Here is a 22,419-nt window from a genome sequence, read left to right on the forward strand (position 1 = left end):
AATTGCCAATCCCAGCGTTAGCAGCGGAGAGAGGTTACCGTTTTGTCACCTCAGGAGAATGTCATCTGGTAGTATGGTAGTTCCAACCCGTTCTCTCTGGGGAAACCGAGTGGGTAATGGCTTTTTAAATCCATGTGTATTTGCACACTGTTGACATCTTGTGCAAGTCCAGTATCTGAGCTTCCTTTTTACTGAGATTCCATATTTGAGGTCTTGAGTAATTTCCTGCTTGCTCAGCTGCCTTGGTCCTCTTGGTCTCCTCTGCTGCTTTTTGATACAGTTGTCAATTGATTCGTCATTGATTGTCATCGTGGCAAATGAGAGAAGTGTCGTACGATGGCCTAGAGGTTAGAAATCTGCCGCTGATGCACAACGGCCTGCCTGCCTGCCTGCCTGCCGGGAACGGGGCACGAAGGAGCCTTCGGAGGTCTGCGTCGCTGCCTGCGTTGCCATTACGCAGCTCTTGCGTCAAATGTAGTCTGCGCTTGGAAGCAATGTTTCGCCGGGCTTCCCAGAAGAGACATTTCCGAGCTATCTGGTTCCAATCCCTGGGAAGACAGGCATCTCATTAGAAGCAGTAATCACGAAGAGTCTATTTTTTTGTTTGTTTGTTTCCTGTTCATTGAAACCTTCCTTGGAGGAGAAATTGTCAGCAGTCATACCAGGGGATTTTGTCTGTTTGTTTCCGGGATCGACAAGCTTCTTGCCTGCCGCCTTCGCTGGGCAGTGAGGACCCTTAGCCCAGCGGTCTTTGAGATTACCTGGTAAAGCTTCCAACAACAGAAGCAGAAACACGTTTAGGGGTATGACTTTCTCCTAGCCCTGACGAGACTTTACTAAAAGCTCTTTACTGGCAGCTGCTTATCACTGTAGCAACTTATTTGCATACTGGTTCAAGCAGTCGTGACTCTGTTACATTCACCCATGGCTGTTTATGTAGATTTATTTTTTTTTCTAAAAGGACGGCTTCACTACCCAATTCTTGGAAGTTTTTAGATCCCTAAGACCTGTGTGGTTACTCTGTCAGGGAACTTTTCCGTAGTACTGTGGCATTCTTGTGCTGTCACATTTTAACCTTTTTTAGGGTCTTTCACATCTTAAGGCGACAGAACATTTTTCTCTTTATAATTTGTCCCAGGGTGCGGAACTTGCTCTCGCTTAGCACGTTTACAGCTCTTTTATTTAAGAGCTTTATTTATTTATTTTATTTTTATTTTAACATGCTCTTTTAAAAGCTCTTGTTAAGCATGTTTTTGACCTGTATTCCTCGCCTCTGATTTTTTTCTCGTTTTCTAATTATTTTCTAAGATGTTTTCTAATAGTCTAAAAACATTTTCTAATATATTTGAGGAGGTGATAATATCCTTGCCGTTGTTTAATTTTGCCGTATGGGGTTTGGACTAGCACACACGAAGAGGTGTGGCTATAACTGATGCTAAACTTTGCCTTTTTCCTTCCTTCTTTTAATGAAAATCTGATCTGTGAGACTTTGTTTTTCTCAGCTGTATGTTTGCAGCTTTGCGTTTTGGAAAGATACTTAAAATCCGTTTACAGCTATCTCACGCAGAAGTGGAAGGAAGGTTTTTTGTTTCAAGTTCTTTTGGGCACCTGAAAATAGAATTGCTTGTTTTGCTCTGGGCTGCAGTTTAAGGATTTTATCTGGAAGTTATTATGGGAAAAAAAAATCTCCAGGAGAGTTTGCTGCTATTGCTGCCTGCCTGTGTAGCTGTTTGGTAATACCAACAGTGATAATAATTCAGATTAAGGGCCACTTATTTGGGCTGTTCTGGCTTGTAGAAACCTGAAAATGTGCAGGGACAGAAGTGTGATAGAGCCTTTCTTCTTTAGTATGGCATGGTGCTGATTGCAGGTGGCAAATCTGGTGAGTAGGGCGCGTTAGTAAAGTGAGCGGTCACTTTGATACGTGCCTAGTCTGTGCAATATGCTCCGCATTAAACGTCGCTTAGAAAAGTTTACAGCCTAATAAAACTGCGCACAAAAATCTAGATGCTTCAGCAGCTCACTTGTGCCGATTTAACTCTGGCTCCACGATGGATTTGCCAACTCTTCTGGTCTGGGCGGCGATCAAGCAGATGTCTGGTATCCTGAGCTGCTTAACGTCTGGATGTCCCAGGCAAATTACCACCAGGCACGTGCAGATAACTGCCTCGTGCTCCGCCACTCCGGCGCATCCATCTTTCATCTTTGAACGCTGGCCGGTCCGCACATGTGCTGATGGGCGCTCCCTTTGCTCTTCTTTATAAAACTGTGGCTTAATCTGCGGATCTTTAAGCAACAAAGTCCCTTTCCATTTCTGAGTAGATGCACTGAGTTAATCAGGACCGCTCGTTGAATCACTTGTGCTGTCTCTGCAGTAGGATATTTGCTGCCAGGCTTAATTCAGCACCTCTCTCTAGACGTAGAATAGCGGTGATACTGCAAAACCAGCGCGCTCCTGCGTGAAAAGGGAACGTTGTGCTGCGTTAGACTAGGAGAATGGCTTGGACTTTCTGTGAGATTTCAGATTTCCAGAGAGTGTGGTATGATTTGGGGTTTTTTCTTACCCTAGAAGTAAAATGTAAAATTCCACTGCTTCTGGATTGGTTACTCTTTCTCTTTTTAATCTTTTAATCTTAAGCTTGGTAAATTGCTAGAATTGGCAATTGTTGACTGAGAAGCACGTTACTAATTATCAGAGATGTAAAAAAGAATTTCCTACTCAGATTTTATTAAATTGCAGATTCTCTCTTTAGAATTGCCTTTGTTTCAGATCCTTTCGGATCCCTTACATACTGAAGGAATAAAATATTTTGTAGCATGAACACATTTGTAATGTTTCCGGAATGAGTAAGGACGGTAGGCAAATACAAAAGTTTGGATAATCCTTTTATCTCATTTCGACTTCTGTTAAATCATGTAATTTACAATGAAAGACAATTCATGATTATACACTGAAGTTCACTGGCTGTACAATTGGGAAGGTACCAATATAATTTGGGGAAAAAAAAAAAAAGAAAAGTTGAATGGCTGGAGAAACCGGTCGGTGCAAGAGAGCTTTTGCGGGGTTATTCCTTGATGCTTACAGTATGAAAAGTCATGGAATGGGACCATGTTAATGCAGTCGTCAGGTTTATCTTCCCTGCAGAGATGCGATTCTTCTGTTTCCATTAAAAGGCCGGAGCTGTATCTTTAATGTGCGGTGACGGAAGGGATGTGTGGAGAAGCCTGCCTCTCTTCTGTAAGAGTTTCCATTCAGATTGGAAGAGTTTTTGGCTGGGTTTAGTTAAATGATCATTTGTATGCATCATTAGAAAAGCCTTTTCTTTTTGTTTGGTTTGGTTTGGTTTGGTTAAAATCTTATTTGTGGGCTGGTGTAGCTCCTGCTTGTGATGCGGGTCATTACATTATACAACACATGACTCACTGCGCTGGGCCCCGTAGCACCACTGCTGTTGCCCAATTGGAACGAACGATTTCCCAATGACATGCAGTAATAATCTGTTTGATGACATAGTTCAGTGAACAATGTTTTGGCAGCAGGTCTGAGTGAGGTGCTTACCTTTTCCTCCTTCCTGATGCGTGCCGCTCCCTCCGGTGCGCCGGGGCAGGAGCTGGGCATATCCTTGGGATCTGGGTAGGCCGGATGGCTGGGCCTGTCTGGTGCTCTGCTGTTAAAAGAAGTGGTCCTGTTCCTTGCTTTCCAGCTCCGACACTTCTGCTAAACCTGGCAGAAAACCTTTCCCTTCTTCTGCCGCGTGAGGGTTCCTGGCCAGGGGAGCCGAAACAGCTCCCTCTGCAGTGGATGAGCACTGGAGCTGATGCAGAGGAGAGCTTGGTCGTGGTTTTAGCCAGGCTGGGGAACCATTCTGGCTCACTGCAGCTGCACAAAAACTTGTCCTGCCCTGCCGGGAGGGAACGGCACGGGCGGTGAGCGCTCACAGCCCTGTCGCCCGTATTGGCCTGTGTCTGGACACATTTGAAGCGGTCAGGGAGGAGAGAGGGGTGTGCGCGGGCATGTGCCTGCTATTATTTCTTTACAATGAGCACTCTTCTGGCCCTTTCGGGTCAGCTTTAGTATTATTTGGCATTAGTTTGTGGCTTGGTAAAACAAAAAACTGGTTTATGTCAATCTCCTCCTAATATTGCGACAGATACAAAAGTTACAAATAGTTCTAATACAACTATTTTTTCCATCTTCAATCACAGGTGCTTAAGAGCTGAGTGACCTCTTACTGTTGATCTTTAAAAAAAGAGATGGATGTGGCTATATGTCCTGTGTTGAAGGAGCTAAATAAGCTTTGATGTTGAGTTTGTGCTGCCAGCTAGTAAATATAGTAGAAGTCAGGCAAGTGCAGGCCATTCTGGATAATGAGGCACAATTTATTTGCTGTTTGAACAGACTGTCGGAAAAACTATTGTCTCTTCATAGAAAACAGTCTCTGTCTAAAGGGGAGAAAGAAGAATGTTTTCTCGAGATGACAAACTAGGAGCGGAGCCTACACACGTGGGTCTTAAAGATACTTATTCCCAGTAGCCTAAAACCAGAGACTCGGTATTGCTTTTAGGATAATATTTAGGGTTTTTAGGCTTTAGCCCATATGCTTCTTACAGTAATGTGAGTGTCTGGCAAGGGTGTTTCAGCTAAGCAAGACACACTATATGTGAAAAGAATGAACTGAAGGGTAAAACAGGCTTAAAAAAAAAAAGTCTCCAGGCAATACTTTGTTTGATCAGAGTACTGCACTGGGAACTCTGAGTTTTGGGGATTTTTTATTTGTTATTAATGGGTGTCCTAAATTACAACTGTAGCTACTACCACCTGGAATTTCTGGGTCTGACTTTTTCAACGCTCCATGTCACTTTAAAAGACAACTTTGGTATAATTAATTTTGAGGGGTTTTCAGGGGTTTTAGACTTGATTTCAGTAACTTTAACACTTGAATAAGAACCAAACAAAGAAATACCAGTAGAAGCAAGAATAAAACAATTTTCAAACCTCTGCGTTATTTATATGTTTAGGTGGCTGTCAATGCACACATCCCTCCGGATTATCTTCTTAGGATCTGTGAGAGACTTGGACCCCTTTTAGACAAGGAAATCCCGCAGAGTGTCCTAGGTGTGCAGACTTTGCTAGGCGTCGGGCGCCAGTCTCTATTAAGGGCAGCAAAAGGTAAGATTCTCAATTTATGTGTGACTGAATTTTATTTTAATGATCAAAGCCCCTTTTGTTTTGATTCATATTGTGGTATCTGTGTGTGTTTGCACGAATCCTGGTTTGTCTCCTGTGCTTGTCAGCTCCTGCTTTCTTGTTGCAGTCTTGCTGGAGTGCAGTTATTGCCGGCCCCCTTACATCTTTCTTTGGTTGAAAATGCCATGTTAAGCTGCACTTGCTTACAGTTGCCTGATCTTGTTCCTTGCTTCCCCTACCTTCCCTTCTCAGCGTGTTGGACTGGTGTTTGTGTAAACGATGTGATGAACTGGATTAGAGATTCGATTCATCTGAAAAATAGCCGTTTTCTTTCATATACATATATACATGCCTGTCTCTGAAGTAACCCAGCAGTCTATATATTTTGCCGGGCTATTTTTCAGGCTGAGTTGTTCCATTATTTGATTCCCTGGCCATGCAGGCAGATATGTCAGCTTGATGAGCAGGGTGGCATTTGGGGTAGCCTTTAGAGGGTGGGAGAAGGTGAGACTGATTCTTCAGTGATAATTCCTGCTTGTCCTTGCTTAAAGTTAATTTGAACGAAAGCCCCCGTTCCTTTCATGAATAGAGCGCTGGTCCTATTCCTTTTGAAAAACTGCTCTGCTTGAGATAATGATCCCGAGAGCAGAGTTTTGTGTTATAACTAAACAGATCTGAGAGCCATCTGCTATTGAAGAGTGGTTCCTCCCTTCCCTCCTCACTCCATGCCCCTGCCACTGCTTCCTGGTAGGAGGCAGAACTTATTTGATCCTGTGATGTGCTGATTCAGAGAGCTAAAATGTCGCAAAATTTGTTATCGCCGTTGCAGTGCATTAAATTAACTCGTGGAAGGATCAGAGTGCTGGAGGTGACACAGGCAGCAGGAGCACCATTCTGGGAGAGGAGGAGGGATGGGAGAGCAGGACCGTCCTGTTTCAGTGGCAGTTGAGCACTTAATTTACCTCATCCTGTGAAGTCACACTCTGATGCTAACAAGGACTGCAGCATTCTGCTGATCCACTGGCTGTCACCTGGAGGGATGTGCTGTTTGCAAACACGTTTCCTTATGCAAAGTTTTGGGACCGAGTCTTGTTTTTGCCTGTGCTTTGTTCTAACTGGGTGGAGAATTTCGGGTTCGCAGGGAGGCCTGCAGAGAAACATCTCTTCGTTTCACATTCAGTTTGCATCTTTAGAAGGAAACAGCAACCGAAACATAAAGAGAAAATGAACATTTTTGTGCAGGGAAACAGAAGTTTCTTAGGTGACTTAGGGGACAGAGGCTAGGTGAATCACTGAAAGATGTAGTGCTTCTTAAGCCCTGTGATAAATTTATTGCAAAGAGATTTCTATTAGATTTATGGTAGGGTTTTTTCCCCTTCGGAAAAAGGTGCTGTGACATTGTGCCATTTGGTATGTAAACCACACTCACTAATAAGAAGCAGTGTACCTTTTTCAAAGTTGATGTATGTGGATTTCTGCCTCCCCTAGATGTGCACCACTATGAAGTTTCTGTTTACCGTTAGTATTCATAGCTATTTTGATCTATTTTAGAAAGTATGAGTGCTGTTTTTAATGTGTATCATTGTAATAATCTGCGGTACGGTTTGGGTTTTAATCAGAAGGTGCTCTCGGGAGCCTCTCTGAGTCACATAAGCTTGTGCGCTTCGTATTCAGAGATCTAAATGGTGATACACAGATCCACCAATCTGTGGCACTAGCCTTCTGTTTCAGTCCTTATTCACTGTGGAAGCTCATTTCTCTCCTTCCAGATGGCCAGAAATGGAAGAAGTCCAGGTCTAATTTCTGAGGCACTCTGAACAGTCTCAGAAAAATCACTATTGTTCTAGAGAGAAGGCTCTCTGAGGCCAGTTGGCAGCAGATAGCTGGAGAGTCTTTAAAGAAAAGTCTTCATTTTAAAAACAATGTTTTTTTGGGGGGGTGGGGTGCAGAGGAGAATCTGAAAGGAGGGCATATTGCCAGCAATTGCAGGAAAACAGATTTATTGGGGGGGAAAAAAAAATTCTCACTTCTCCCACTTCCAGGGAGCAAACGTGTGCGTGTATGTGTATTCGCAAATGTCTGGTTCCTAAGAAGAGGTCCTGTATGTGTTGGGATTGCCAAAGGACTAAAAACACACCAAAGATCTGTCCTGCCTCAGTGCAAAGTGCACCCACTTTTTTCATTCTCTTATTCTTTCCATCAATTTAGACTCTGTACTTGCCAAAATGAAGCAAAAAATAAGCTGAAACCATTTACAGTCATATTGCTTAGGAACTAGAAATCAGAGTAGCAATCTGCTTGAAGTGTTAGATCTCTGACAAACTGGTTAAAAAGCCAAACCTTATTTTGGGATGCTGGGAGTGGTGCTTTGATGCTCTTGATTCTAAGAAGAATAGGTCAGTTGGACCCGGTTTGGCCGATTGTTTCACTAACCTGCTGTTCATCTCGCCGGTACAGACTTCAGACATACACTATGGAAAGGATCTGCGTTTGCAGCTCTTCACAGAGGCCGGCCTCCCGAACTACCTGTAAATTATGGGAAACCACCAAACGTGGGTGAGTTTTGAAACATACATAAGGTGTTTTCTTTCTTCTCTGTATTTTTATGACTCTTCCAGCTGAAAGTTACTCTTACTGACTGAAATGCTACCATGGGTTTGCATTAATGGCTTTTTTGACGTTTCACCATGAATTAGTCTGAAAAAGGATTCTTACTGACAGTAGAATAACCCTTTTTGCTTTATTCAGGCTTGAATTTTCCACAATGTACGTACACATGTTAAAACATTGTGGCCACATTGAAAAGCTTTGCACGTCAGCTTCCTGTTTGGAGGGCAGTGTGCTTGAGTATTTTTTTATGATACACCTACGTAATATGTACATATGCTTATAAGATTGAATAGGCACGGTCACAGGAACATGTAGACAATCTTTTCATTCAGGAACCTTAGCCAGAACAAAGCGCCTGGCTCCCAGGGAACTTTTTTGACTCAAGAATTCATTTTAGTTTGATTATGACAGAAAACAGACTGCTTGCAACATCCCTCTCCAAAAAGGAAATAATCACCAAACCAACATTTGTATTGCTTCAGTTTCAGTCGTCCACACAGTTAGATAAAGAACTTGTACAAAACTCAGATATACGTAGGCATTCAGCTTACATATCATCAAAGAGCTTCTCAATTTTGCTTAAACTGAGAAGTATTTTCCTTGCATGGTCTGAACTTTCATCAACTATTTTTACAGCAAGCAAATTTGATTCTTGCAGGCATAAATATAGGTCCTGTCAGTCATGATTTGTTTCTTATTAGGGTAGTTTATCTGTATTTACCGTGTAAGCATGCAAAGGTATAGACTTCTCCTGGTTTGTTAGGGAATCCATTCATGCATGTTTCTCCCGTCCCTTTGGAGATGTAGGGATGATGATGGCAGTCTTCTGTTTCTACCACGTCTGCTCTTTTATTTGTGCTTCTGCACTTTCTCTCTCATTACTAAAAATTAATCGTCGTCAGACACGAAAGCGACAAAGCCTGGGCTGTTTGTGGTTGAAATCGATAGCATGCTTTGCATAAGGTCTGTGGTGTTGTGGCAGCAGTGTGATGGAATAGCAAAGTTAATTATGGGTCTTCTGTGTGAAAAAGAAATGGCTTATTTGGCTGGAACTGGTGCATAGGGAACTATTGCATTAGTACTTTTCCTGCTTTTGTCAGATAATTTATGAGTCATACTGTGGACATTAAAAAAGAAAACTATTTCCCTATATTACTATGGTTACTTCTGTACATATCTATGTATTTATTCTTTTAGGCCAGTTCTGCAGTTACTTGGTTGTTAGCAGTTGGGCTGCTGGGTTGCTAATAGGCTAGATTATAGATTTATTGCACACACCCAGCTACTATGGTTGTATTTCTGTAAGGGCTCCTGGATCAGTTCTTTCATAAGAAGAAAATCAGACTCTGTGTTTTTGGAATATGCAGTATTATTAACGAACCATCCTAGCAGATTGGACTTCAGCATTTGTCATGCCATCATGACAAAGGTTTGTGCTGCTTGCTTGGTGACTATTTAGTGACTTAGAGAACAGAATGATTTGTTGGTTTTGGTGTTTTCCTCTGAATTGTTTTTTTAAGAAATGCAAAGGTGTTATACGGAAAAGGGTCTTTTGTAGCCAGGAATTAATTTTTATAAGTATTGGCTCCTGGAAGAGTAAGTTCTCCTTGGTGTGGATACATAAACTACTGGTAAGAGAGGAAAGTGTGTATAAAGATTAAAATAAGAAGCTGCCTATACTTAAGCTGTACAGGAGGCAGGAATTTGGTTTTGGGATTCCCCATGCTTAACCCTGTGGTGGAAGTCACAAAATTCTGCTGTGTATATTTGTGCAAAATGGGTGCTTTTTCTGGTGAGTAGTGACAGCCACAGATGCTGCAGACTGTGTGTATGTCTTGTTTTAAAATACAAGATGAAGTAGTATGTCCAACCTCTTTAATATTTTGGCGTAATTGGGAATTCCCATACTGTGCTGCCTTAGTCAGGTTGAGTTTTCTGGAATTACTTGCTGAAGTGGTTGGGCTGAAGTAATAGACACCCATAATAATGTGTGTTCATGAGCGAGATGATTGTGTAATCGCCTGTGTAGACAGGTAAATAAGAATACCTTTAGCTGCTAGTTCCGTGCCTTATATCGTTTCCCTTCCAGTGGTAAAGATTGAAGCTTGCTGCTCTAAGTGTGTTTTTCTGCTGTGAGAACGGGATTCGCTTGTGGTTGCCCTCCCAGCTGGAAGAGTCGGTGGCTGCAGTGGTTTGCCATCCGTTGGGATGGGACCTTGTAATCTGTACTCCAAAAGAAAAGGTCAGGCACAGTGGAACTGGAGCAAGAAATCAGTGTTGCCTTTTCCCAGCGTGTTTGGGCAGAGCTGGGAATCTTCTGGCTGGGGGAGTCTCCGAGAAAGTGCTGACCTGTGGAAGCCGTTCTCAGGAACGTGGTGTTTGTGTGTGGAGCCTTGGAGGTCTGCGGTCATCTGCTGGGGGCGGAGAGGGAGGGGAAATGCTGTCGTAGCTTTCTGCGGCTGACACGATAACACAGTGAGTACGGTGAGGACGGTCTTTTAGACTGTTTCTTTGCAGGTTTTGGAGTAGTGGTGTGTTTGGGACTCCCTTTGTGCTCTTCCAGTCAGAAATAGAAAGATTGGTCATACAGTACCTCAGCAATGGGATTTGTTCACATATGATAAACCTGCTTTTGAATACTACTTTGATGTTGTCAGAGGCTTTTTTTTTCTTTGCAGGCAACACAAAGCAGATTAGAAAGAAGATTGTTTTCCCTCTGTAGTTGATTGCTAGAGCTATTTTACCCTGAGTATGAAAATCTTTACGTGGGTAACTGTTGTTAGTGAAAATATACACAAAATTTGGAACTAGAAAGTTCACAGCATAGTCTCAATGAACAAGCAATTCAGCTCTATGGAAATTTACAGTCAAGGTGATCCAGCTACCTTAGGCCTGCCAAAGAGCAGTGCTCTGACGAGGTCAGAAAATCGATGATGTTTCTCTGCTCTAAAGGAGTTCCATGAGGTCAGCAGCTATAAAGCTGGAACACTTTGTTCTTTTGGTGCTTTTACTGGGTCTAGCTCTCTTTGTGGCCACTCTCTGAGAAGATATTTTGCATGTGTGAGCCAATTGTGTTTATTTCCTAGTGCTCTTATGAAATCCAGACTTGTGTTTCCTCTGCACGCTGCGAGTGGTACCCAATCTTCATGCTTGATCAGGCCCTACGATGGGGTCACAGCTTACTCGCCACATGTCCTGGCTATGTAAAATGTTACATCCTCGTTACAAAGTTATAGTGCTGATTTCAAAAGGTGAAATAGTACCATGTGAAGTCATTCACCCTTAATACTAGAGAAAATATTTTTAAAACAAACATTTATACCAGTATTCTGTTTTCTATTTTTGCTTGCAAAAAATGGAGCGAGGCAAGGGTTTATAGGGAGAGGAAGAATTCAAGCAGTTTGAAAACTGCTGCAGCTTGCTGCTTTTGTCCACGCTGAAATGTTTTAATTCCTTCTGAAACTGTGACTTAACTTTGTAATTCCTGATGTCTGGAGATTGTTTTTTAAATTTTGTTTTCACTGATGGGTTCTTGTTGCAGGGTTTCGGTTTTACCCTTCCTAGGTGAGCTTTCTTGCAAGGGTTTTTACATTTGTGCTGTTATCCCTAGCAGAACAGATTGTGATTTGAAGAATTTCTGCGGTACAGTGTATGTGACTTCCCTCTGCCCCTGGCAACTGTGCGCGTACTTGCGCTAAGGTGCGACCTTCAAGGACCAAGGGCTGCGATAAGCAGAAAAATGCATGCATTTTACCACAGTACTACAGGTTGGTAGCTTGAGGAGGCATCTGCAAGCCCAGGCTTTGCCCAGCGTGCCAGGAGCCGGCTGCGCTGGTGCTGAGGCCGGAGCAGGCTGCTCCCAGCGCAGGCTGGGGGAAAGCCCGGCTCTCGCGGCAGCACCGGTGGCATCTCTGCGCCCAGGCAGCAGGCGCTTCGGCAGCTGGAAGTGAAGAACTTCCTCTGAGAAGAAGGCCTTTCCATTTGTGGGCAAAACTGACTGACTTTTCTTAACGAGAAGACTAGATATGCTCACTTTTTATGTGAAATAACATCAATACAGTTTTGAAAGCTTTTTCCTGGCAGGAAGTAGTGAGAGGGTAGACTTGGCAGCTGGTACGCCCAGTATGGCGTGAAGTACAGCAAGTAATTAGGTTGCTAAAATTTTTTAGGGCTACTATGTTGCTAATTCTCTGTGTGGGAATTGGGGTTTTTTAAATGCTTTTAGGCTTTATGAGTACAATAACTTCATTGTACTGAAGAAAGCAAACTTTACGGGGCTTTTTGTCATGTGTGGGTAATTCCCTATTTAGATATTTTGTATTAATCTTCTACCAAAAAATACGAGAACTGCAGTTGGGGATGTTTGGTTTGTTTTTGTGTTCGTGGGGGGTTTTTACTTTGCAGTTCCTTTCAAGGCAGTGAGAGTTTATAAAGTGTGGGAAGACAGAGATCTCAGTCACAGCTTTGTGTGTGCGGCATACGTTCCTGGTATACCCTAAGCATTTTTATAGTGAGGGTCAGCTACCTCGAATACTTGCTACTTTTTGTTCAAAGATGCTGTTGCCGCGATAAATATGGTGCTCCTTATGGCACAATGGTAGTTCTGTATTTCTCTGAAACTCATGCCTGAAGCATTTCATAAGCAGTGCTCTTTATTTTTTAATTATCCATGGGAGATTGAGGAGTCTCGTCCCTATTGTGCAAATAGGGAAATAGACACAAAAAAAAGTGAAATTACTTTCACATCCTCTGAAGCTGAACTGATTGCGAGTCTGGCAATCGACTGGAAAAGTTAGGTGCCGAGTGCCAGATGAAAGGTTGGGCGAGTTAGGCGCCTGACCGCTCGTTATACCTTTGAGTGTTTCCTTTGTGTCGTTTACAACAAGCAGCAGTGGTACATTTTCAGAAGGATTGCATGGGAGTACTGTAGGACACAGAAGGTATTGTGATTACTGGGGATATTTTTGAAATGCGAATATACCTTTTTGATTCACGCAGTTCTTTGTGTGATTAAAAAAAAAATGTTCAAAGGCATTTGAAATTGTTTAAAGGCAGATTACACTGTTATTATGTATTTAAATGATTTAAGCACTGAAAGGCGCAGCAGAATTACCATGTTGCTAAATGACTACATCTCTGTGTTGGCATAACAGTGTCCACAGTGTGAGGGAAAGGGAGGTGTAATATTTTTAAGAACTTAGCTTTTAAGCTGGCATACTTACATAGTAAGCAAAATAACGTGTAGGCAAACCTGACGGTACCTTTGTACAGCATTTATCACTATGGAATCTCCGTGCCCTCCTGTAAGAGGTGAGAAAAAAGGGTAAAGATTTCATTTTTACTTTGCTAGGGGAGACAGTTTCCATTTAACAGTTCCTGTACAGTATCAGGTATCAATTGAATAGTAGGTAGATAGTAAATTAATTTGGTTTCGTGTGCTTTGCTTTTTTAGTACTGCTGAATATGTGTTTTTACATGAAAAACAAACGTTGACTGGAGATGAGGTCACGCTGGGAGCCTGATGACTTTTGCAAGCATCTCCACCTTTTATGCAACTTTTTTTTTTTTTCTAGTATGTAGTGTTTCGATTGTATTGAGTGATTAAAAATAGTCCAATTTCAGAGCATAAAACTGAGAAGCAAATATACTTTCTGTAAATCTGGAAACAATTTATTTTCCTCGCCCATTTATCTCTCTGCTTGTGTGTAAATACTTCAACCATATAAATGTACAGAAGTGTCTTATGGGTTAGTAGCCCTTTGAAATTATGCTTCTTGACTTTGTAGATTTTTTTTTAACATATTCCATAATCTTTTTTGTGTAGATAGGCAATGATACGATGATGCAATTAAGAAAATGGGTCAAGTTGTTCACTATACTTTTAAACTAAAGGATTGAAAGGCGGCACTAAAGAGCTTCGTGCCGCTCCTGTGAAGCCCTGCCTACTCCAATGTGCAGTAGAGAAGATAAGGGGTTTCTTCAGGGAGCCCGCTATCGCAAGGACTCAACCAAACCCACCACCATAGCAACGCTGGATCTTTAAGCGCCCTTGAAAAAAGTCTCAAAACTTTAAAATCAAAAATTCAAGTGGTATACATTAGGATAGGTTTAAATGAAATACCCCAAATGATCTCAAATTACGCATCAAATCAAAGATTAGAATTTGGATGTTTCTGTCTTCTGCGGCCGTAATGATCTTCATTTGGTGGTGTGGCCCAGCAAAGGCACGTACCTGCCCGTTTTCTCCTTTTCTTGTCTAGTGGAAAGATTCGTCGTTATCGTCAGTGAAACTGCTAACAGTGCTTTTTTCCATGATGTTTTTGTGCAGTTAGATTTCAGGCTGTTCTTGCAAGGACTCCAAGGTTTAGCAATACAAAATAATTTGTTGTTGTTGCATTTTTTTTCTTGTGCCTGCCATTCTTTTGACTGGGGCTTTTTCCATCAGTGCCACATATTTTTTATTCTTCAATTACATTGCCATAGAAATGCAATGATGTTGCTGCTGCTGCTTATAATGAGAGAGGTTTTGTGGGGAACACGTGGAAGACTGTTGACCCTCACATATGATCTGAAACCCATTCCAAAGAAAGATTTTTGTCACAAAAAAAGCACTTAAAATAAACTACTGTTATACTCTAAAAATAAATTTCTTCTAATTGCTTTAAGGAAATTATATGTTACTAATATCAAGCTTTCCAAATCCATATAGAATAAATGTATCTGTTGCTTGTTCATGAATTGAACATTGGAATAACTTCTAGTCGTGGTGGGAACTTTTTATTTTGCTTTAATTTTTGTTAAGAAAGCAGGTGCAGTGTGTGGTGTGGTGTGGTAGTGTCGTGGTTTAGCCCCAGCCAGCAACTAAGCACCACGCAGCCGCTCGCTCACTCCCCCTACCCCGATGGGATGGGGGAGAGAATCGGAGGAGTAAGAGTGAGAAACACTCCTGGGTTGAGATAAGAACAGTTTAATAATTGAAATAAAGTAAAATAGTAATGCTAATAGTAACAGTATAATAATGATAATAATAATAATGATACACGAAGCAAGTGATGCACAATGCAATTGCTCATCACCCGCCGACCGATACCCAGCCAGTTCCCGAGCAGCGATCGCTGCTCCCCGGCCACCCCCCCCCAGTTTATATACTGAGCATGACGTCATATGGTATGGAATAGCCCTTTGGTCAGTTGGGATCAACTCTTCTGGCTGTGCCCCCTCCCAGTTTCTTGTGCGCCTGGCAGAGCATGGGAAGCTGAAAAAGTCCTTGACTAGCATAAGCAGTACTCAGCAACAACTAAAAACATCAGCATGTTATCAACATTCTTCTCCTACTAAATCCAAAACACAGCACTATGCCTGCTGCTAGGAAGAAAATTAACTCTATCCCAGCCGAAACCAGGACAGGTAGGTATTGAAAGGCTTCATCAGGAGTGGGCTTTCTTTTTACAAGACTGTACTGAATGTTCTGGTAAGGTAGAAGAGGTTCAGATTTATGGATTGTAATAATAAAGTTGTTACCAAACATTATACTTGATTTAATATTTATTTACTTTCAGTTCTGGACTAAACTCATGTCTTAGTTTTCTTTTTGTTTTATTTTTCTCTCCCAGTAAATATAATTTCTGCCAGGCAATTAACTGGATGTGGACGTTTCAGCCACTTGTTCCCAACATCCACCTACCAACACATGAAGATGCATAAGAGAATTTTGGGACATCTATCATCTGTTTATTGTATAGCCTTTGATCGCAGTGGGAGAAGAATTTTTACAGTAAGTTTAAAAATGGTACTTTTCTTGGAAGATTGCTTTGCTTGGTTTGATTTCTTTCTTTCTTGAGTCCCTCAACAGCCTCTTAGTTACTGACTGAGATGCAGACAAGGCTTCCAGAAAAAGGAAGGAAGAAAAATCTTGAAATGTCTGAAAAACCTGTCTCCTTCTATGCTAATTTTTACTTTTCACTTGACTTGGTATTTTAAAATGGCTCACGGCTCCGGTAGACTGAAACTTAGTCAGCTGTTTGCTTCCCCGTGTAGAACCTTACATCAGGGTTGTTCCGGTCCAGGGCTTGCAACTCTCACTTGAAACACGTGCTCATTTTTCTTTATTTATCATCTTTCTTACTGAATGGCACCTACAGTGTTCTGGGATTTCGAATTAATTTGCATGCTGCTTGCTGGGTTAATTCTTAACACTTTTTTAAAAACTACATTTTACCTTTCGGTAACCTTGGAAATGCTGGCAATCCTTTTCTTACATTTCAGTAGAATCTGACATTATATAGAAGACCTCATTACGTCAGCTGCAGTTTACTTCTCTACTAAATTTTCTTTCTAGAAATTGTAGTATGTCAGTGAATATATGAACATTATTTTAAGTTTTTCTCCAGAATATATTAACATACATTTCTGTGATACTGCCCTTGCTTTTTGTTATGCATATTTAAAAATTAACAGATTTTTCAAATGAATAATGCATCTTTTAACTGTTAAGGTTAATCCCTGTCTTGTCTTTGCCCTTGTCTCTTATCAATAGGTGTTTAGAAACAGATTACCTGGCAGGCCAGTTGTTGTCTTTGTGTTCTTGCCAGCTTCTCCATCATTATGAATTGGTCCAGCAGAGATGTTGTTATGATAATTAGGCCGGGTCATATGAGGGCCTTTCCATTTTTGTTTACACGGTAAAGAAATCCATGTCATCTGCAGTTACGTGAAGAACTGAAAGTGATTGGTGTTCAAATTTACCTGCAGTTAATAAAATGTAATTGAAAGTCGAACGATGTTGATATTGCAGTTAGTTTTATTATGTTACGTTTTGCAATATACAGCGGCAATCCTAGCCGCTGGTATTAGTATTCTTTGTAGTATCTGAATAGTGGAAAGGTCTGTGAGCTGTCTAAAAATTCTTGGCAATACTGGGATTGAGTATGAAATTATGTAGCTGCTGCTATAGGTAAAAGTATTTTAGAGTGATCTGTACTGGATTTGCTTTTGAATTGTGACCTGTCCTGAACTGAAATCTCACTGACGTAGTATTTCAGTTGCACGTAATGTTGCCCAGTTTCTCTCTTTGAGCGGTCCGACTTTATTCTGTTCACAAAAATTGAACCTCATGGTGCAGCTGCCCTACAGCTCTAGGAGCACGGCAGAAGCTCTGAGATCCCTCGGATGCTTAAGTGCTATTTTGCCTTAGAGCTTAAGTTTTATGATTGCTTTGATTTTTACTACTGGCTTGATCCGGCTCACACAGATAAATATGTCTTTTGGTGGTATGCAATGAAACATTTTATCTTCTTAAATTTACCTTAATTATTACTGAACTGTACTGAGAGGAGTTGTATCGGCAGCAGCAATCGTATCTTAGTATGAAACGTGATGGTGGCTTCTCTTTTATAAATATCTAAATCCCTGACCCCACAAGACGATTCCCAAAGTCAGATAGTTGTGTGTCTGTGGAATCCCGCTGAAGTTGCTCTTCGGGCAGGTTCATGGCGCAATGGTGTATTAGATACTCGTTCATCCGCAGTGTACCTGCACTTTATGTACACATAACATATTATTTTATGTAATCTTTGGGCATTTTTGTGTGGCATTAGGGGTCAGATGATTGTTTGGTCAAAATCTGGGCTACAGATGATGGGCGCCTGCTCTCAACGTTGCGAGGACACTCGGCTGAAATTTCTGACATGGCCGTTAACTACGAGAACACGCTGCTTGCTGCAGGCAGTTGTGATAAAGTAGTCCGAGTATGGTGTCTTCGAACCTGTGCCCCAGTCGCCGTGCTGCAGGGCCATTCAGCTTCCATTACTTCCATACAGGTAAGGAATGACCTTTTTCCTAAACCCTACAATTAAAATGGTAATAAGAGATGTGGGTTAGCAATCAGGGATGAAACTTGTCTTTTCATCTCTGTTTGGCAGCGTAGATTTGCCCCAACTCGAGGGTGTTGTTTCCTGGCAAACTCACTCCTGTGCAGTGGCCAGTCCTGCCTGAGGGGATGATCCTGCTTCTTCCAGCTGCCTTTAACTTTGTGGCCCCATTGCTTCTTCCTTAGATCTGGCAAATGCATGGTCACCGAGAGCATCGGATCAACCAGCTGAGCCAGGGAGACATGGCTGGCACCTTTGGTGGCAGTCCTTGTGCAGCGACTGACCCAACAGTCAGTCATTTGTTCACAGAGAACGTTTATTTTTCAGAGGAATACTGTCAGCTAGAAATCCTTGTTCCGCATTTCTTATTTGCTCGTTATCTTAGCCTGTACCACCAGGAGCTGTTCTGGATATTGCAGCATGCACAGACGCTGCGGCAGCCGCGGTACAGCACAGATCAGGGTTCGCAGAGAATCTGCGCTTGTGCCCGGGCACTTTCAGTTGGTGGCAAGCACCCGGTGAGCAATAGCAGAGCAGGAAAAAAATGACTAAACCGCCAGCGCTCAGTTCCCTAGTGGTGGCACAGTCAATAACGGCTAGTAATTTGCAGTTTATTTGCTGAAAAAAAAACCAAAACCCACCAAAACCCACAACAGCCAGGCAGAAACCTTCGACAAAACAAAATTCCAGGATGAAAAAGACAATGCCTGCAGTTTGGCAGGTTATGCACATAGTGGGGAGAATGAGTGGGGATGTTTGGCTCGGCATCCCTCTCTTCTGGAGCCTTGCTGCCTTTGATTCATCACAGTCTTCTCCATCATGCCAGTTGTCCCCCGGAGTCTCATTTCTCCCCCTCTTGCCTACGCTTCCAATTTTGTCTGATTTCAGCTGTGTTGCAAGTTACTTACTTTAAGGTGATCGTTTTGGAAACATATTTTACAACCTGGTTTTGTGGTTTGTATATTATTTGTTTACACACGTATACATTCCTCACAAGCTTTTTGTAACACTCTGGTAATTTAGAAAATAATCAGTCATGGCATTTTAAGGAAAGAGTGCTTGATTCCTTTATCAAATTACCAGGTAGCCAGAGGATTAAAGGTACTGCTGCAGTTATGAAATTAAAGTGAGAGACTTCAGAATGAAAAGCTTTCCTACTCCTTAGGGAGGCAGAGGAGAGGTTCAGGAAGAGGGAGGGAGTGGGGTCCTACTGTGCTGCTGATCTTCGTTGGGCTTGGGTGCGGGGATTGTTTTTGTCTCTGTTACCATGTTTGATCCAGTTCTGTGCTAGAAAGAAGTATTTCCTCATCTTGTTGCCTCATTAAAAGGGTCTAAGCTTGTTTCATTTCTCCAGTTTACTAACTTTTGTGTGGTAGAAACAAAGACTTGCTAGTCAAAATGTAGGTATTTTCCATTCCTTGGCTTTATTTTTATGGAAGTTCAGATTCTGTGCTTATCCCTGATACTGCTCTCTGTACTCCTGGGGAGAAAGCTAATATGTTTGTGAAAAAGATCCATTTACAAGTTTCCAGCATGTAAGGGGAGAAAGGAATTAGCTGGTTTAACTGTTACAACTTTATTTTTAGTTCTCTCCAGCAAGGAAAGGGACAACACGATACCTCACTTCTACTGGTGCTGACGGAACAATCTGTTTCTGGCAGTGGCATGCCAACACCATGAAATTTAAGTAAGCCTGTTTAGATAATTATAATTATCTTAAATAAAGGACGAATTTATTTTGAGTTTTAGCGTGGAGAGGAATGCTGGGATAATTAAACAAGGGCGTGTTCCTTCTCAATGAACGAGTTTCTCGGGATGTGTTCTCCCATAGGCGGGCTGTGCATGAGTGCCGTGCCGGCGCGTGGGGAGGGAGCGCTCGCTTACGTCTGTTGGGGAGGCTGTGGCATTACGGGGACGCAGAGATCAGGGCTGTTATTTCTGGGGTTGGTGCTTTGCAAGCCAGTGCTGTGGAAGAACTTTCAGCTTTTATGTTTAGGACTAAATCCTTGTCCAAAATGTACAGGCAGAAGGATTTCTTTGCTTTTAATCAGAACAACACACATATGTAGATGGTATCAAACCCGTACTTAATAGGGAGTGAATGCTATTAGAGTAATGGTTTGCCAAGTTCTGTTTTAAATAGATTTGAATTAGTGAGTATGATGATAAATAAGTTAACTAGTCTTCTCAATTTAGAAAATGATGGTTTTCTTACTAAACTAAGGAAGAAAATTACCAAAATGAAAAGTAAGCTCTAGCAAACTCAGGTGAGAGTTTTGAAATAAAGAGATTTAGGATGAGCGTATTGACCTTAACCTGCTGAGCTGCAGCGCACTGTTCTTGTTGAATGGCATTGGGATAAAGGAATGACAAGTAAAAATGTGTTGTTGCATATAGGGATCGCCCTGTAAAATTTGCAGAGAGGTCCAGACCTGGTGTTCAGATATCTTGTTCGTCTTTCAGTTCCGGTATGTATGCATTGTAAGGTAGCTGAAAATATTTTATGAACTATAATTCCTTTGGTGACAAGACTGATACTACTTTTTAAATACAAATGGTATTAAACCCTTCTTCACTTAATTACAGCACTGTCAATTTTTGATAATTTGAAATTTTCCATGCTAAGTGTCTGCCTCAAGCTACTTCTTTTTTTTTTTTCTCCTCTATAATTTAGACTAAAATCTCTTCACCACTTTCAAGAAAGACTGTGCTTTCAGTCTGTTGTTTTGTACGTTAGAGCTTTTTCTTTGTAACATCCTTCTCAGGTTTTATCTTGTAAAGTTTCTGAGTGAAAAGTTCTTGAAATCTGGCAGACAGGTGGCCTCTGTTCAGAGGTTACACTTTTGCTGATCTTCTAAATTTGGCTAAGTTCTAGGAGGATCAATTCAGTGTGTTTGAAAATACCAGCTTAACTGACATCCTTTGTTGCAGCTTTGAATTCTCAAAAATAGTGATTTTTACAAGCAAAATTATGTAATTTCTCATTAATTTTTGCTATCTGAAATTGAGAGCTGTTCTAGAGCCATGTGAGCCTTGCACACGTTCCTTTTTTAAAACCAGAAATCCTGAAATTACTAAAACCATTTCAATGCAGTAAACTACACAGTATGCCCTTTTTGAGCAATATTGTAAATAGAACAAACATTACAAGAAAATAGCTTCATCACTGACTCCCGATTCAGCAATAATTTCTCTGATGTGCCTCAAATAGATATCGAAGATGCGCTTAAATATTTTCTTTGATATTTACCAGTGAGAATATGAAACTGTTCCCCACGTAATTGTCCACATAGGCTGATGGAGAGCGCTGTGGTAATTTCTGAGGGAAAGCAGAGTAGTTTGTTGGATGAACGTTGCAACTTGCAATATTCTCTTCCTTCGTTCAGAAAGGTTTGCAGCTGGAAAATATTGTAGAGCTCATAGTTATGCTGAAGCTGATATGGTCTGAGAAAATACAGATGAAAGCAGAAGTTGTCAGAGTTAACTGCTTTGTTCAGGACGTATGTTTTGATTACATTGACATTTTCTGTTTAAAACTGGTTTGCCGCTTTGACAATAAAGCGGTAATTAAAATGAGTTGTTCCTTGGATGGCTTTTCTTCTCACAGAAAACACTGTCTTTCTTAGGTGGCATGTTCATTGCAACAGGTAGTACTGACCACGTGATAAGAATTTATTATTTGGGCTCGGAATCTCCGGAGAAAATGGCTGAGTTAGAATCTCATACGGTAAGAGAAGAGCCGGAAAGCAAATGGTTTTTTTCCCCGCTTTACCTTATTTCAGGAACTTTGATTTTGTACATCATATTCAACTTGTTTTCTGTCTTTAGAGTTAAGTTGGCTCTCAACACTGTGGTATTTAAATGCCAGAAAATTTGTGGTGTGTTTATTTTTAAATTCCTCTGAGGCAGGAGATGTGTGCAAAATGTGCTTTATGTATTTCATGCCCCCAGGGAACTGAGGGACTAGCTGATTTTGCCATAGTCTTGAAGAAAGTCTGTGTTGGAATGAGGAATTAAAGCAGTTTTCATGCACGATGTGATTTTTCCTATTAAATTTACTGTTGAGTATTTAACTTTAGTTGTGACCACAAATCCACATAACAAGAAAACACAAAGTAATTCTGGTTCTAGAGTGTGCAGTCAAACTTTGGATCATGATGGTAATTTAATTTAGAAAATAAAGTAAGCTTAAAAGCATGCTTTCTCAGGTAATGCAGAAGGGTTCTTGTAAAAACTCAAACAATTTTAAATATCTGTACGATGACTTTCAATGTTAGTTTTCGAGCTGGAGTCTTGCTAGCTTTTATCCAAACCATCGACTGTCTCGGTTTTAATGAAACCCCATAAAGAAGCGTCACTAAAACAGTATCAAATCTTTCTTCATTTCTTAGTTGTTACCGAGAGCAGGTGATGATTGCATTATTTATTACGTGCATGGTAAACAATATATCAGAAAGGAAAGCTTAGCGCAACGCTGATGGGGCTGTCGCTTGTGAAGAGTTTGGAGCATTTATCTTTGAACCTTAATAGCCCAGCTGCCTGCCCTAACAATATTTTACGGGTTAATGCTGAGGTCTAAATTGATTCACTGAACTTCAGTGGGAGTCATGGGTCTCCCATTTAAGTCTCAGAGCTCCAAGCCAACAAATCTAACAAGTATTTTTCTCACCAAAGAGAAAATGTTTTCTATAGTCAGCAGTTCAGGTTTGGAATAAACTGTAATTCCTTTAATTTTTGAAAGCCTACTCTTCT

At 41.3% G+C, this 22,419-nt stretch overlaps 1 protein-coding gene across 1 annotated transcript in view; it reads left to right on the forward strand.

Moving 5' to 3' along the window:
• BRWD3 (bromodomain and WD repeat domain containing 3) overlaps window positions 1-22,419 on the forward strand; it is a 60,249-nt gene that overhangs the window by 5,069 nt on the left and 32,761 nt on the right. Inside the window, exons 5-11 of the mRNA XM_075720896.1 lie at window positions 5,020-5,170; window positions 7,646-7,744; window positions 15,412-15,572; window positions 17,395-17,616; window positions 19,254-19,354; window positions 20,065-20,135; window positions 21,294-21,394. Of these exons, the coding sequence (XP_075577011.1) occupies window positions 5,020-5,170; window positions 7,646-7,744; window positions 15,412-15,572; window positions 17,395-17,616; window positions 19,254-19,354; window positions 20,065-20,135; window positions 21,294-21,394 (906 nt within the window). The remainder of the gene's footprint in view (window positions 1-5,019; window positions 5,171-7,645; window positions 7,745-15,411; window positions 15,573-17,394; window positions 17,617-19,253; window positions 19,355-20,064; window positions 20,136-21,293; window positions 21,395-22,419) is intronic.

The sequence above is a fragment of the Pelecanus crispus genome, chromosome 13, assembly GCF_030463565.1.
Source record: "Pelecanus crispus isolate bPelCri1 chromosome 13, bPelCri1.pri, whole genome shotgun sequence".
NCBI classification, from domain to species: Eukaryota; Metazoa; Chordata; class Aves; order Pelecaniformes; family Pelecanidae; genus Pelecanus; species Pelecanus crispus.